The 16,360-nt window shown below is 39.9% G+C and overlaps 1 protein-coding gene across 1 annotated transcript in view; it reads right to left on the bottom strand.

Annotated features, from left to right (window-relative positions):
* KITLG (KIT ligand) overlaps positions 1-16,360 on the bottom strand; it is an 86,656-nt gene that overhangs the window by 57,174 nt on the left and 13,122 nt on the right. The window contains exon 2 of the mRNA XM_010832079.1: positions 6,976-7,089. Within this exon, the coding sequence (XP_010830381.1) occupies positions 6,976-7,089 (114 nt within the window). The remainder of the gene's footprint in view (positions 1-6,975; positions 7,090-16,360) is intronic.

Below are 16,360 nucleotides of genomic sequence, written 5' to 3' on the forward strand. Positions count from 1 at the left end.
CCACAGGTATACATGTGTTCCCCATCCCGAACCCTCCTCCGTCCTCCCTCCCCATACCATCCCTCTGGGTCGTCCCAGTGCACTAGCCCCAAGCATCCAGTATCGTGCATCGAACCTGGACTGGCAACTCGTTTCTTACATGATATTTTACATGTTTCAATGTCATTCTCCCAAATCTTCCCACCCTCTCCCTCTCCCATAGAGTCCATAAGACTGTTCTATACATCAGTGTCTCTTTTGCTGTCTCGTACACCGGGTTATTGTTACCATCTTTCTAAATTCCATATATATGCGTTAGTATACTGTATTTATGTTTTTTCTCCTGGCTTACTTCACTCTGTATAATAGGCTCCAGTTTCATCCACCTCATTAGAACTGATTCAAATGTATTCTTTTTAATGGCTGAGTAATACTCCATTGTGTATATGTACCAAAGCTTTCTTATCCATTCATCTGCTGATGGACATCTAGGTTGCTTCCATGTCCTGGCTATTATAAACAGTGCTGTGATGAACATTGGGGTACACGTGTCTCTTTCCCTTCTGGTTTCCTCAGTGTGTATGCCCAGCAGTGGGATTGCTGAATCATAAGGCAGTTCTATTTCCAGATTTTAAGGAATCTCCACACTGTTCTCCATAGTGGCTGTACTAGTTTGCATTCCCACCAACAGTGTAAGAGGGTTCCCTTTTCTCGACACCCTCTCCAGCATTTATTATTTGTAGACTTTTGGATTGCAGCCATTCTGACTGGTGTGAAATGGTACCTCGTAGTGGTTTTGATTTGCATTTCTCTGATAATGAGTGATGTTGAGCATCTTTTCATGTGTTTGTTAGCCATCTGTATGTCTTCTTTGGAGAAATGTCTATTTAGTTCTTTGGCCCATTTTTTGATTGGGTCGTTTATTTTTCTGGAGTTGAGCTGTAGGAGTTGCTTGTATATTTTTGAGATTAGTTGTTTGTCAGTTGCTTCATTTGCTATTATTTTCTCCCATTCTGAAGGCTGCCTTTTCACCTTGCTAATAGTTTCCTTTGATGTGCAGAAGCTTTTAAGGTTAATTAGGTCCCATTTGTTTATTTTTGCTTTTATTTCCAATATTCTGGGAGGTGGGTCATAGAGGATCCTGCTGTGATGTATGTCAGAGAGTGTTTTGCCTATGTTCTCCTCTAGGAGTTTTATAGTTTCTGGTCTTACATTTAGATCTTTAATCCATTTTGAGTTTATTTTTGTGTATGGCAAACACCCTTTCTTTAGGTAGGTCTGAGTCTGCCTTTTAACACAAGTCTTGCAACATTTTTTAGAAACAAAGCAAAAAGTTCTGTAAACAGATGAACTATTATGCTGAGTAAACATGCCAGAAGGATTTAAAATAGAAACCATGGGGACTACAGGTGTAGTACAAAACGTCCAAGAAGAAATTAAAAAGAAAATGACAGTAAAGTCACAAACCATGTGCTTCTGTGACACGGGAGTCACCCCAAGCAAACAAACTTAAGATTTGTGGGCAGAGTGCAAGTTGCCACCCACAGCAAAGGCAGAACTGGCAGCATTGGCAAAGGAATGATTTTAGTTGAATAAATTACAACGAGCAAAGGGTACAAAGGTATTTTCAACCCACTTTCTTTTTCTCAGATAAAATGTACATATGTTATGCCTGCAAAGGAAGTAAATCTAATCTGATATAACCTCCTTTAGTCAAGGCATAACTGGATTATTCCAACATGTACAATCTGAAGAGGCAGGACTATGGAATAAGAGAATCTCAGGGCTAAAATGGGCCTCCCAAGTTATCCAATTTGCTAGTTCTTATCTTTTGGGGGGAGGGTTACAGACTTCTCTGGGAAGTATGAAAAGTTATACATGTTCTTACACACACACACACTAGGCTTCCCTCATAGCTCAGTTGGTAAATCCTCTGCTGCAATGTAGGAGACCCGGGTTCATTTCCTAGGCTGGGAAGATCCCCTGGAGAAGGAAATGACAACCCACTCCAGTACTCTTACCTGGAAAATCCCATGGACGGAGGAGCCTGGTGGGCTGCAGTCCATGGGGTCACTAAGAGTCGGACACGACTGAGTGACTTCACTTTCACTTTTCACTTTCATGCATTGGAGAAGGAAATGGCAACCCACTCCAGTGTTCTTGCCTGGAGAATCCCAGGGACAGGGGAGCCTGGTGGGCTGCCGTCTATGGGGTCGCACAGTCAGACACGACTGAAGCAACTTAGCAGCAGCAGCAGCAGAAACACATAAGGCACACAGCAAGCATAATTTGGAATTTCATTTGAAAGAGTTTGAAAGTTTATGAATTCTAGATTCAGAACTACTGATCATGTCCTAAGTCCTCATTTTCAAAACCAAAAGTTGAATCCCAGAAAGGTTCAGAGATTTATTTGTCCAAAGTCACACAGCTGGGTAATAGCAGAGCTGGTATCAAACACCCCAGTAAGCCTGACCTACTTCAAGATGCTTTTTTGCTCCACTGTTCTCCAGAGAGAGACTGTGGTTATCTGTAGCCATAAAACTGAAAAGTCACTCATGTCCCAGTTTGAATTAGTGAAATCAATGAGTTTTAGGCTAAGGATGGGAACGCCACTTCTTTTCAAATATGGAAACAACCCCATATTGTAAGTATAATTTATTACCTCAGTAGTCCTGACCTATGCAAATAACTATCACCTGGGACGCCAGTCCAACACATTAAGCTTCCTACATCTCATCTCCATGAGCTGCAATCCTATATTTCTGAGGCAGGGCCCTGATGGCTAAACTTTTCATAAGGACCCTCAGAGATTGTGACTGGATGGTTCTCAAGTAATATTCCACAAAACGGTGGTTTAGAGACGTGATTTAAACATTTTCCCAGAAGCTCAATTCTTTGTTCCACCCAAGTTTTATTCAGAAACCCAGAAACATAAATAAAAGCAGAGCTGCTGGGTAGTCTCTTGAAGCCAGTCTGAAAACCACTGTCCTAGAAGACAACACAGGTATGGGACCAGGAGCTGGAACTCACCACTCACGGATCTCAGTTTTCCTATTTATGAAATTCTGAATTCTCTAAATTCAGCTCCAGTATCCTGCTGCTGCTGCTGCTAAGTCACTTCAGTCGTGTCCGACTCTGTGCGACCCCATAGACGGCAGCCCACCAGGCTCCACCCACCCTGGGATTCTCCAGGCAAGAACACTGGAGTGGGTTGCCATTTCCTTCTCCAATGTGTGAAAGTGAAAAGTGAAAGTGAAGTTGCTCAGTCGTATCGGACTCTTAGAGACCCCATGGACTATGACCCCACAAATATCACTACCATCACACTACCATTCTGTCCTCAGTTGCTAAGTGTGGCCAACTCTTTGTGACCCTGGACTATAGTTCACCAGGCTCCTCTGTCCATGGAATTATCCAGGCAAGAATACTGGAGTGGGTTGCCATTTCCTCCTCCAGGGAATCTTCCCAACCCAGGAATCAAATCCGGGTCTCTTGCATTGAGAGATTCTTTACCACTGAGCCACCAAGGGAGCCCTATACTACCATTACTAACATAATATTTAGCACGCACTTGCTATGTTCCTAGCACTGTTCTTTTATTTAATCTTTGAAATCACTCTATGAGGTTAAGTACAGTAGATCCTTGAACAACACGTGTTTGAATTTTGTGAGTCTACTCATACTCCTGTTTTTCAATAGTATTACACTACTACACAATCCACCCTTGTTGAATCCATGGATGCAAAAACCACAGCTAGGGAGGAACCTTATGTGCAGAGGGCCAACTATAGGCTGTGAGACGATTTTCCACTGCCAGAAGGTTGGCACTGCTAACCCCTGTTGTACTATTAATCTATTATAATGATGAGGAAACTGAGGCACAGAGAGATCATGTGACAATAACTGTGGTTATATATATACATATATATGTATGTATATATATATACACACACACACATTCTCTTATTCCATCTACACCATAAAATTGGGAAGAACTGAGCTTTAGAAAGATAGTTTCTTATCTAAGGTCAAAAAGCATGTCTGTCAGATGCTAAAATCCATTCTAACCAAAAAATTAGTACAAGTCGGATCCCATACTTTACCAGAAAATATTTTAAATAGCATCCATTTTCATGTGGTTATTGTGGTATTAGTGATCTGCTTTCATATATTCATAGAGATGGCTTAGCCCCAAACTAGATTATAAACACTCTGAGACCAGGGATTATTTTATATCTTTCAATTTCCTACTCTATGAAATACCGGCTGTGCATTAAGTAGGTCTTTATTCAATCAGAAGTGATCTTCTAAATCCTTTTTTGTTATTAACTTGACTTTTCCCCCAATAATCTGAAGTAAACACACTAATTTCATTTAGATCAACTCTTGAAATTAAAAAATTCCCCTATGAGTCAGTTGCTGGAAGGGAGAAAAAAGACTTTTTCCAGCTTAATGATTTTACATTTCCCCCTGGGGAAAGGAATTATATTAATATTTTACTGTTAATAAGTATCTCTTTCCAGGCATTTCTTTCCCAAAGTTTCTTGCATTTTTCAACTGATAGGTAACAGACTGAAAATAAGCAGATGGTTAAAGACAAGAACAGAAAATCTTGGAAGGTGCTTACAATACCTACTTATGCCACTTGAAAATATCAGTTTAACATTTCACATGAAGTGGTGCTCATTAGGTAATATTCTTCAAACAGCAAAAAATACTGACAATAAGTAATTTTTCTTAAATGCCAACTTAATTTTGGACATGCTTAGCCTGTGGTCAGATACACCATCACCTTCCATCTGTGATTCCTTGCCCACATATTTGAAATTGGATGCCTAGGACTACTTCCAATCTCCCCTGCTCATTGTAGCTCCATGGTTCCACAAATAACCCCATAAGAGTTGTTAATTTCCCAGCTGTGACCTACTTTAAGTCTATTTTGGAGACTCATATTAATCTAACATATATGTAAACCCATACAACATAGAAAAAGCTATGGTTTTTCCGGTAGTCATTTATGTATGTGAGAGTTGGACCATAAAGAAAGCTGAGTGTCAAAGAATTGATGCTTTTGAACTGTGATGTTGGAGAGGACTCTTGAGAGTCTCTTGGACTGCAAGGCGATCAAACCAGTCAATCCTAAAGGAAATCAGTCCTGAATATTCATTGGAAGGACTGATGGTGAAACTGAAACTCCAATACTTTGGCCACCTGATGCAAAGAACTGACTCCTTAGAAAAGACCCTGATGCTAATAAAGATTGAAGGCAGGAGGAGAAGGGAACAACAGAGGATGAGATATTTGGATGGTATCACCAACTCTATGGACATGAGTTTGAGCAAGCTCCAGGAGTTGGTGATGGACAGGGAAGCCTGGAGTACTGCAGTCCAGGGGGTTGCAAAGAGTCAGACATGACTGAGCAACTAAACTGAACTGATACAACGTAGATAAAACTGGTCATAATAAGAAATGAGGTTAAAGTAAGGTCACAATATTTTGGTCTCTAAACTTTGACAGCATAAACCATCTAAAGCAATGGTTCTTAAATCTCCTTTAAGGAATATCTTTAAAATGTAGATGCATAGAGCCCTTCCTCAGACCTGTTTAAACAGTGGGGCCCAGACACCTGTGACTTTCATGAACGCCACAGATAATTTTGTTGCTGCATAGTGATGCACATCCTTACTTCATTTATTGAACAAACATTTCACGAGGGTCTTTGACCCATACCAAATTTTGAATATAAATGTTTTCTTCTTAGTATAGTTCCTTGGCTAACAAACTAACAAGCAATTTGAGGAAAAGCATCATGATCTATGTTTTGAAAAAAGTACTTCCCCCAGCCCATCCTTAAACCCAGCTGGGCATATAGGAGGCAAATGTTATAGTGCTTGGATCACCAGCCCCTCAAATAAAACATGTTGATACACCTTCAGATACTGCACCAGAGAATATTTTTAAGCCTGGACTTTGTAGGTATCCAAAGAAATCTGCATGGTGTGTGTGTGTGCATGTATGCGTATATTCTTAATTGTACATTGAGACTAAGCTAAGCAAGACTCAGATCGTAGCATTAAACTTCTGTTTTGAAGCTTGGTTATGAACCCAAAATAACAACATATACACCAGGAAATGCATATCAAAGTAGGAAAGATAAATATCTCAACAAATATACTTTCCTTTCTTTTTTACATACTACAACCCACATCACCCTGCTCTCAAAACAATATTCAAATAACTCAGTGCCACTGGGCACTTACAAAATCAGGAACTTACAAAATGGCTTTTCAAAGTGTGTTCATTCCGAAAACACAGAGTGTAGCTCCAATGAACACATACAGCCGCCGCTAGATCATGAGGGTCGGGAGGAATCCATTTCAGAGGCTGGGTCACGCCCTCGCTCTCTGCGGTCTGCCTCTTGAGAGAGGCTGGCAGTGACAAAGGGGCACTAGTGAAAAACGGCTTTTGCTGAGGGAAAGGCTACGATGGGATGGATGTGGGAGATGTGTCTGGTCAACGCTGGGGCAACAAACGACTCCAACTGTGTTTACTGAGGGGGCAAACACCCACCCGCGTGTAACGGGTCTTAGAGCAGTTAGAAACGGGAGAATGAGCAGCTCGGACCTCCTTTTGTTAGGCTCCTTAGAGAAGAGCAGGAAGACGTGTGGAGGGAAAATGAAACTTGCCTACGAGATAATGGGGAACAAGCTAGTGCTCACACATCAGCAGACAAAGCACCCGCCAGCGTCCTTCACTGCCTGCAAAGGAGATGAAGAGGCCAGCAAGGAAACAAAGTCCCTCGAGTGAGGTGCAGCGGGCCACCCTTACCAAGACGCTCCGTGACCGCAAGTATCGCCTGACCTGCTCCCTACAAACCCTTCAGCATAACTCGGTGACTTTTCTCCTGATCTCTGAAAGACACTAATCTGGGGCAAGAAAAAAAGGAAATCTTTTTCAAAAAGTACAAGAGTCAGAGCAATTGAAAGCATTCCTTACCAATTTTGTAACGTCTTTCACATCATCAGTCACACGGTTACTGCAGATCCCTTGAGTGTGGACGAGAGGATTAAATAGGAGCAGTTGAAGATAAATGCAAGTGATAATCCAAGTCTAAATGAAAAGAGAAAAAATGCTGGTGACCATCAGTAAATATCCATAGTCACTCAAACTATTAACAACTAACATTTTCTGCCTTAATGTGGAAAAAAGAATCTATCTTGTGGGTTTTTTTTTTTTTTTCTTTGAATACTACTGGTTTAAATACCTTACACACAAACTATGCTAACCAAATTTCTTAAAAATTCTCAGTTAAAATATGGTTTGGTTTTTCATTTCAATGACAGTATCGTTAACTTTTGTCAAAAACTTTCTATGGGCAATTCCCCAATGGCAATTAGAAATGAACTTGTAGCAACATGAGAAGAATTTATCACTTAAGCTATTTTCTAAAAACTAGGGAATGCATAAAATTTGTACCTTAAGGCACCAAAAAATTTTTTTCTCTACTTTAAATGTAGACTGTTTGGCAAGTAACAGCAAAACTCTGAGCATTGCTTTAACCCAATAACCTACTAGAACACCCAGTTAAAGTGAGAGAGAGATATTTAGATCTAGGAGAGAATTTAAGTTGTGAGACATCAAAAGAGTCATTGTTTTCAATCACAGTTTTTTAGCGATTTAACAAGGAAAAATATTTTCTTAGTCAATGAGAAGCCATTTTTGAACACCAGCATGAAGTACTCACACACACACACACACACACATGCTACCTCTCTTTCCAAATAACTCTTTCAACCATGTTAAATAGTTACTTTTATGCCTGGCTTACTTTTTCTTATTACCCTGTGTTTTATATTTCTAAAAATTAGGGCATCTATTTTTTTCCCCTCAATATCTTTACAAGACATAACAGCACCTGGAATATAAAAAGCTCTTGCTAAATATTTGCTAGATGAATCAGTGATCAAGGTTAAAAAAGAGTCTAATGTTTCAAATTTGATACCTATTTATTGAACTTGTATGAGACAGGGACTGAGCCAGCCGGAGAATTGTACAAAGGTGATAAGACTCCCCTGAAATGCAGATTCAGGGAAATAAGTAATACACACACCCTGCGATAAATGTTCTGGGAACCCAGAGGAGGAAGCAATTAATCAATTAATCTTAAGGGAGAGAACTCGTGGCAGAAAGGTAGTGCCAAGAAAAGCCACAGAGAAAATGTGACTCCAACTGGATTCTGGTGGACAGAGGAGGAATTTGCAAGAGTTGACGGGGAAGGGATGAGCGTTCCAGGAAAAATAAACAACAGGAGATGTGATGATATTTTAAAATGTGAGAATTCTTTTATGAGTTAACAGTCATCTATGGCATTTTAAAATTACACAAAGGCCCATCTGCACACGGCTAGAAATCTTTCCTACTTATTATGTAACCAGCCATGTATTAAATGGAACTGGATTATTATTTTCAATTAATATCTGCCAGCTTAATAGATATTATACTGGACCAAGTTACAATGATCATTTACTAAAATTTCTAAGACTACAATGCTTCCTACATATAAAAATGGAGTGTAAACAAAACTAAAATCCCTTCATTGTTTTACCATTGTAATCTATGAATGTTAAGTAATCCTGCTTAATTTTGTTTAAGACTACTTAGAGCTTGGTGGGATCCTGCTCTTCTCCCTTGGGCCAAAATAAAGACTAAATTGTGTACATCAGGGGTCCCTAACCTCTGGGATCTAGTGCCTGATGATCTGAAGTGAAGCCAAGTAATAAATAATAGAAATAACATGCAATACATGTAATATGCTTGAATCATCCCCAAACCATCCCCATCTCTACCCTGGCCTGTGGAAAAATTGTCTTCCATGAAACTGGGCCCTGGTGCTGAAAAGGTTGGGAACCGCTAGTGTAAATGATTTGTTTGGGGGATTCCGCTTTTTGGACAATCCCAACACATAACATCTCCTCTAAGAGTCTCCCTTCATGTATGTAAATACAATGCTTAAACTCAAAGTGTCTCTCACACTGTCATCGCTAAAATATAACCCTCCCTTGAAATAGATTTCTCCAACACCCTCTTTCATGATCTAACTTTGGAATCCTCCCTAAGTATCTCTATAATGGGCCAATCTCTAATAACCTTATTCATATTCTAGGCTGTAAGAAATATAAAGGCACAGGGATGAGGGAGGGAGGACTCGATAAAGGTGATCAAAAGGTACAAAGTTTCAGTTGAAAGATAAAATAACCACTAGGGATGTACTGTATAATGTGATAAATATAGTTAGCACTGCTCTATGTTATATATGAAAGTTGTTTGAGAGTAAATCCCAAGAGTTCTTATCACAAGGAAAAAAAAATTTCTGCTTCTTTACTTTTGTAACTATATGAGATGACAGATGTTCACTAATCTTAATATGGTCATCACTGCATGATGTATGTAAGTCAAATCACTATGCTGTGCAACTTATATAGGGTATATGTCAATTATATCTCAGTAAGACTGAATTAAAAAATAAATAAATATAAGGGCAGAAATTCTGTTGATTTCTCTTTACCATGTTTTATGCCTGACATTTAAGAAACGCTACACAAACATTTGTTCACTCATTCATTCATTCAGCAAATATTTATTAAGCACCTAGTGCTACTGTGTGCTGGGCACTGTTCTAGATGCTGGGGATATATTAGTAAAAAAAAAAAAAAAGCAAAAATCCCTACCCTCATGAAGCTTAGCTTCTAATGAGAGAAGGCAGACCATGACCAATAAAAGTGATAAATAACCATATTATATAGTATGTCAAAAGTGTACCATGAAAAGAGAAAAATTAGATCTCAGTAAAGGGACTGGAATTACAATGCCTACTGTTCTCTACTAGCAGCAGGGTCTTAGGTTCAAGGTGACAGTCACACTCATGAGGCGTTGGAGGCTTCACCTAGCACCAAGTGTACTACTGAGCTCTGAGAAAGGAAACAGGAGAGATGACAAAGAGCACGCACAGCAGAATAGAACTCACGACTGACTGCTGCACCATCTCTAATGTCCACATATCACTACACCCTTGGGGCATGTGGCAATGATTCACAATGCTGGGTGGGCAGGACCACTTCTCAGGCTTATACCTCGCTAGTTGAGTAGCCCCTTCAGGGACATGCCATGAGCTGCCACTCATTCTCCATTACAGCTCCTCCCACCAGTAACAGTCTCAACAATAAAAGGCATACTGGTGATTGTTCTGCTACCTAGTAACTTCAGCAGGACTCTCTTGGGTGAAGTTTAGGTATACTCCTATCAGTTACTTGAGTTCTTGATACAAAGAGGAAGGTAGATCGCTTCTCGGCCTTTTGGCTAAGATCAAGTGAGGAAGGTAGAGAGGTCAAATCCCCAGGCATCTCTGAATCTAGAGAAAAGGCCACAGTACCAGCTATTAACGCCACCTCTCTTTCCCCAGAGACTGAATGACTGCAAAAATAATGCTATTTTGGTGGGGCCTCATTGGGAAGGCAACGTTTTATCAAAGATTAGATGGCACTAAGGGAATTATCCATGCAGACGTCTGTAGGAGAGTGTTATAGACAGAGAAAGAGAAGCTACTGCTAAGTCCCTAAGGTCTATTTTGTTGTTTTCAATTGAATCTTTCAAGATATTTTATTATAAAAGTAATATATTATCATTACCAAACACTTGGAGAATAAAGAAAAAACCTGCTTGGAAAGTCACTACCCTGACAATTTTTAGAAAGTGTATCTCCCCCCACCATTATAAAAGAAATGCATCTCATTGATTTAAGGAACCTGCTTTATTTAAGGAAGAGCAAGAAGAAAGCAGGGCTTCTTGGGTGGTGCTAGTGGTCAAGAACCCACCTGCCAATGCAGGAGACAAGAGACTTGGGTTCTATCCCTAAGTTGGGAAGATCCCCTGAAGGAGGGCAAGGCAACCCACTTCAGTATTCTTGCCTGGAGAATCCCATGGACAGAGGAGCCGGGTGGGCTACAGTCCATAGGGTTGCAAAGAGTTGGACAGGACTGAAGCTTAGCACACATGCATGCATGTGAGAGTAAAGAGGGAGCAATGAAGATGATGATGTCAAAGGGAACAGGTCAGATCATGTAGGGTCTTGTATACTCATCTGGATTTTTGACTTTTACTGTGAACCAAGAGGGATTCGTTGCAGGATTTTGAGCATAGGAGACAGATGACATGTTATATAATAATAATACTAAAAACCTGGTCGTTTCTTACAAAACTGAACATACCCTTACCATATGATCGAGCAATCATGCTCCTTGGTCCTGTCCCAAGGAGCTGAAAATATATATCCATACAAAAACCTGCTTACTGATTTTTATAGCCGCTTATTCAAAACTGCAAAACTTGGAAACAGCCAGAATGTCCTTCAGTAGGTGAATAGATGAATAAACTGTGGTATATCTGGGCAATGGACTTTTACTCAGCACTAAAAAGAAATGAGCTATAAAGCCATAAAACGACATAGAGTAAACAAATACACGTTACGAAGTGAAGAAGCCAGTATGAAAAGACTCTACACCATTTGATTCCAGCTCCTCTGTCATTCGGAAAGGGCAAAACTGTGCAAATAGTAAAAAGATCAGTGTTGCCAGGGCTTGGAGCGGGAGGCATGCACAGACAGAGCATGCACGCCTGTGTGCTCAGCTGTGTTCAACTCTGTGCGACCCTATGGACTGTAGCCCACCCGGCTCTTCTGTCCATGGGATTCTCCAGGCAAAAATACTGCAGTGGGTTGCCATTTTCTTCTCCAGGAGATCTTCCCAACCCAGGGATCGAATTCATGTCCCTTGCATTAGTAGGCAGATTTTCTTTTTACCACTCGGCCACCTGGGAAGCCCACAGAGCACAGAAGATTTCTAGTGCAGTGAAAGTACTCTATGTGATACTATAATTGTGAATACATGTCATTATATGTTTATCCAAACTCAGAAAATACACCACCAAGAGTAAACCCTAGCATAGACTATGGGCTCTGGGTGATTAAGGTGTATCAACATAAGTCCATCAGCTGTAACAAATGCACCAGTCTGGTGGGAGATTATTGATAATGAGGGAAGCCCTGCATGTGTGGGGGTAAGGGGCACTGGGGAAACCTCTGTACCTTCCTCTCAATTTTGCTATGAACTGCTCTAAAAATATAAATTCTTTCCCTAAAAAAAAAAAAAATTTTTTTAAAAGATCACTTCTGATTGCTGTGGTAAGAATAGACTCAGGCTTTAACAACAGGTAAAAACAGGAAGACCAATTTGGGGATACTGCTATAATCTAAGCAAGAAAGGGTTGTCACAGTGTACTGCTTAGAGGTGGTTAGCTCAGAGTCAAGGATGACTCCACGGATTCTTGTCTGAGCAACTGAATGGATAGTGTTGCCATCAAGTTATCAATATGGGAATGACTGAGGGGTAGAGAAGGTTTGGGGGGGGGGTCATATGAGGAGTAAAGTTTTGAATGTCATCAGTTTGAGATGTCTTTAAGATATCCTAGTGATGAAAGTAGGTCAGGATATTTGAATCTGGACTGATGAGGGTAGTTTGGGCTGGATATAGAAATACGACAGCCTTTGATACATAAATGGAATTTTAAGCAAAAGAGTGGATGAGACTATCAAAGGAGTGAATACAAATAGAAAAAAGAACAAATAACTGGGTCCTATGATTCATGGGGTTGCAAAGAGTCGGACACGACTAAGCAACTGAACTGAACTGATGGTGCTCCAATCTTAAGAGGTCTGGAAAAGATTTAGAACACACAAAGGAGCCTGAGAGAGAGCCAAGGGAGGAGGAGGAGGAGAAACCCAAGTTAAAAAAAAACAGAAACAGTAAAAGTACCTTAAGGATGTCAAACTATGAACTACATCAAATACTCATAACAGATCAAGTAAGATGAGGACTAAGAACTGATCACTGAATTTAGCAGCACAGAGGTCACTGGTGACATTAACAAGAGCATTTTTATTGAAACAGTTTGGAAAAGGCCAGAGAGGGGCGGATTCAAGAGTGAGGGGTGAGTGATTAGAAACAGTGCATACAGGGAGCTTTTTGAAAAGAGCTGTCTTTTCACCTTGCTTACAGTTTCCTTTGTTGTGCAGAAGCTTTTAATTTTAATTAGGTCCCATTTATTTATTTTTGCTTTTATTTCCAATATTCTGGGAGGTGGGTCATAGAGGATCCTGCTGTGATTTATGTTGAAAAGACAGCCTTCAGAATGGGAGAAAATAATAGCAAATGAAGCAACTGACAAACAACTAATCTCAAAAATATATAAGCAACTCCTGCAGCTCAATTCCAGAAAAATAAATGACCCAATCAAAAAATGGGCCAAAGAACTAAATAGACATTTCTCCAAAGACGACATACAGATGGCTGACAAACACATGAAAAAATGCTCAACATCACTCATTACCAGAGAAATGCAAATCAAAACCACAATGAGGTACCATTTCACACCTGTCAGAATGGCTGCGATCCAAAAGTCTACAAGCAATAAATGCTGGAGAGGGTGTGGAGAAAAAGGAACCCTGTTACACTGTTGGTGGGAATGCAAACTAGTACAGCCACTATGGAGAACAGTATGGAGATTCCTTAAAAAACTGGAAATAGAACTGCCTTATGACCCAGCAATCCCACTGCTGGGCATACACACCAAGGAAACCAGAATTGAAAGAGACACATGTACCCCAATGTTCATTGCAGCACTGTTTATAATAGCCAGGACATGGAAGCAACCTAGATGTCCATCAGCAGATGAATGGATAAGAAAGCTGTGGTACATATATACAATGGAGTATTACTCAGCCATTAAAAAGAATACATTTGAATCAGTTCTAATGAGGTGGATGAAACTGGAGCTTATTATACAGAGTGAAGTAAGCCAGAAAGAAAAACACCAATAGAGTATACTAACGCATATATATGGAACTTAGAAAGATGGTAAGGATAACCCTGTATGCGAGACAGCAAAAGAGACACAGATGTATAGAACAGTCTTTTGGACTCTGTGGGAGAGGGAGAGGGTGGGATGATTTGGGAGAATGGCATTGAAACATGTATAATATCATATAAGAAACGAATTGTCACTCCAGGTTCGATGCAGGATACAGGAAGCTTGGGGCTGGTGCACTGGGATGACCCAGAGGGATAGTACGGGGAGGGAGGTGGGAGAGGGGTTCAGGATGGGGAACATGTGTTCACCTGTGGCAGATTCATGTTGATGTATGGCTAAACCAATACAATATTGTAAAGTAATTGGCCTCCAATTAAAATAAATGTATTTAAAAAATAAGTAAACAAAAGAGGTGTCTTTCAAAGGACAGCAAATAAATAAATGAACAAAGAAATAAAAACAAAGTGAGAATGTGGTTGGTGAAGAATTAGGTTGGAGTGGGGGGAGACTTTTTTTGTAAGACGGTAGAAATACCAGGATGTCTGTATACCTATGGGGACAATCCAGAAGGAGCTACAACTCGCACTGTGGATCAGAAGAAAGGTACAGTAGAGCGATGTTCTTGAGGACAGGAAGGGGTGAGATCCAGGTCTCAAACAGAGGGCCTGGCTTTTAATAGAGTGTATACTGTAGGTCATCAGTACCACCAGGCAGGATGTCTGAATGTGTGCACAAATGCTGCTGCTTTCTGAACAGCAGTGAATACAGCTTTCCCTTACTGAATATTTACTGGGTACCAAACATTTTGTCCAACTGATCACAAACAAAATTTAAGATTCATCTATCTTAATTTTGAAGATGAAGAAACCAAGATAAAGAGAGATTTGGTGACTTCTACGTGGTGAGGGCTTTGCTGATAGCTAAGCTAGTAAAGAATCTGCCTGCAATGCAGGAGACCCTGGTTCGATTCCTGGGTAGGGAAGATCCACTGCAGAAGGGATAGGCTACCCACTCCAGTATTCTGGCCTGGAGAATCCCATTGACTGTATAGTCCATAGGGTCACAAAGAGTTGGACACTACTGAGTGAATTTCACTTTCACTCCATGGTGAGATCAGAATGTGAATTTCACTTTCACTCCATGGTGAGATCAGAATGAAAACTCAAGTGTGTCCAGTTTGAAATCCTGTCCTCTTTCACCACCTCACACTGTCATAGCACTCCCAGGAAGCTGTTACATCATTGGTGAGGACTCTGACACCATCTTTCAAAGACTTCAATAATTATTTAAATATAATGCATATGAAGACAAGCTTGTTTCCAAGTCAAAGCTGAATATTTTACATTTTTCAGAACTTTTAATTTTATAATTTTATATGTTTTTGATAGTTTAAAAATATATATTAATTGTAAGTTTTGTAAGACATTCAAAATCTATTAACAATTGCAAAGTAATTTCACCAGGGCAACAATTTCTTTTGGATCAACTATATAGAAACATCTGTAAAGATGACTTTGCTCAATTTATTAGGGTCCATTTGAGCAGGACTAAACTTAAATCTGTTAATGCACTCAAATATTCCTGAGAAAATGTAAATTGGTGCACCCACTATGGAAAACAGTATGGAGGTTCTTCAAAAAAACTAAAGATATGTTTTCCATATGATTCTACCATCCCACTCTTGGACATATATCATGAGAAAACTATAATTTGAAAAGATACGGGCACCCCAATGTTCATCGCACCACTATTTACAATAGCCAAGCTATGGAAACAACCTAAATGCCCATCAACAGATGAACAGATAAAGATGTGCTACACGTATGGAATGGCACACTAGCCATAAAGTAGACTAAACAGTGCCAATTACAACCACGTGAGTAGACCTAGAGATGATCACACTATGTGAAGTCAGGCAGAGGAAGCCGAACACCGTATGACATCACTTATATCTGGAATCTAAAATATGACACAAATGAACTCACCTAGGAAACAGAGACAGACTCACAGACGTAGGAGTTGTGGTTGCCAAAGGTGAGGGGAGACGGGGAAGGAATGGAGTGGAAGTTTGGGACCAGCAGGTGCAATCTATTATACATAGGATGGATACACAAGATTCTACTCTATAGCACAGAGAACTATATTCAATATACTGGGATAAACTATAACGAGAAAAAAAAAAACATGAAAAAGAATGTATGAATGTAACTGGATCACTTTGCTGCACGCTGGAAATTAACACAACATAGTAAAACCATTATACTTCAACAAAATAAAAAATATAAAACAAGTATCTCTGAGAAACATATTTCATGAAGCATTATGTTAAAGCTATCACACTGAAATTGTAATTTAGTATTGCATATACAGTTGGCCCTTGAGCAATGCAGCAGTCATCCAGGTATAACTTATAGTCAGCCCACCCTATCCCTGGCTCCTCAGCATCCAGGGATTCAACCAA

Source organism: Bison bison, unplaced genomic scaffold (assembly GCF_000754665.1).
Source record: "Bison bison bison isolate TAMUID 2011002044 unplaced genomic scaffold, Bison_UMD1.0 scf7180017864535, whole genome shotgun sequence".
In the NCBI taxonomy this organism is placed as follows: domain Eukaryota; kingdom Metazoa; phylum Chordata; class Mammalia; order Artiodactyla; family Bovidae; genus Bison; species Bison bison.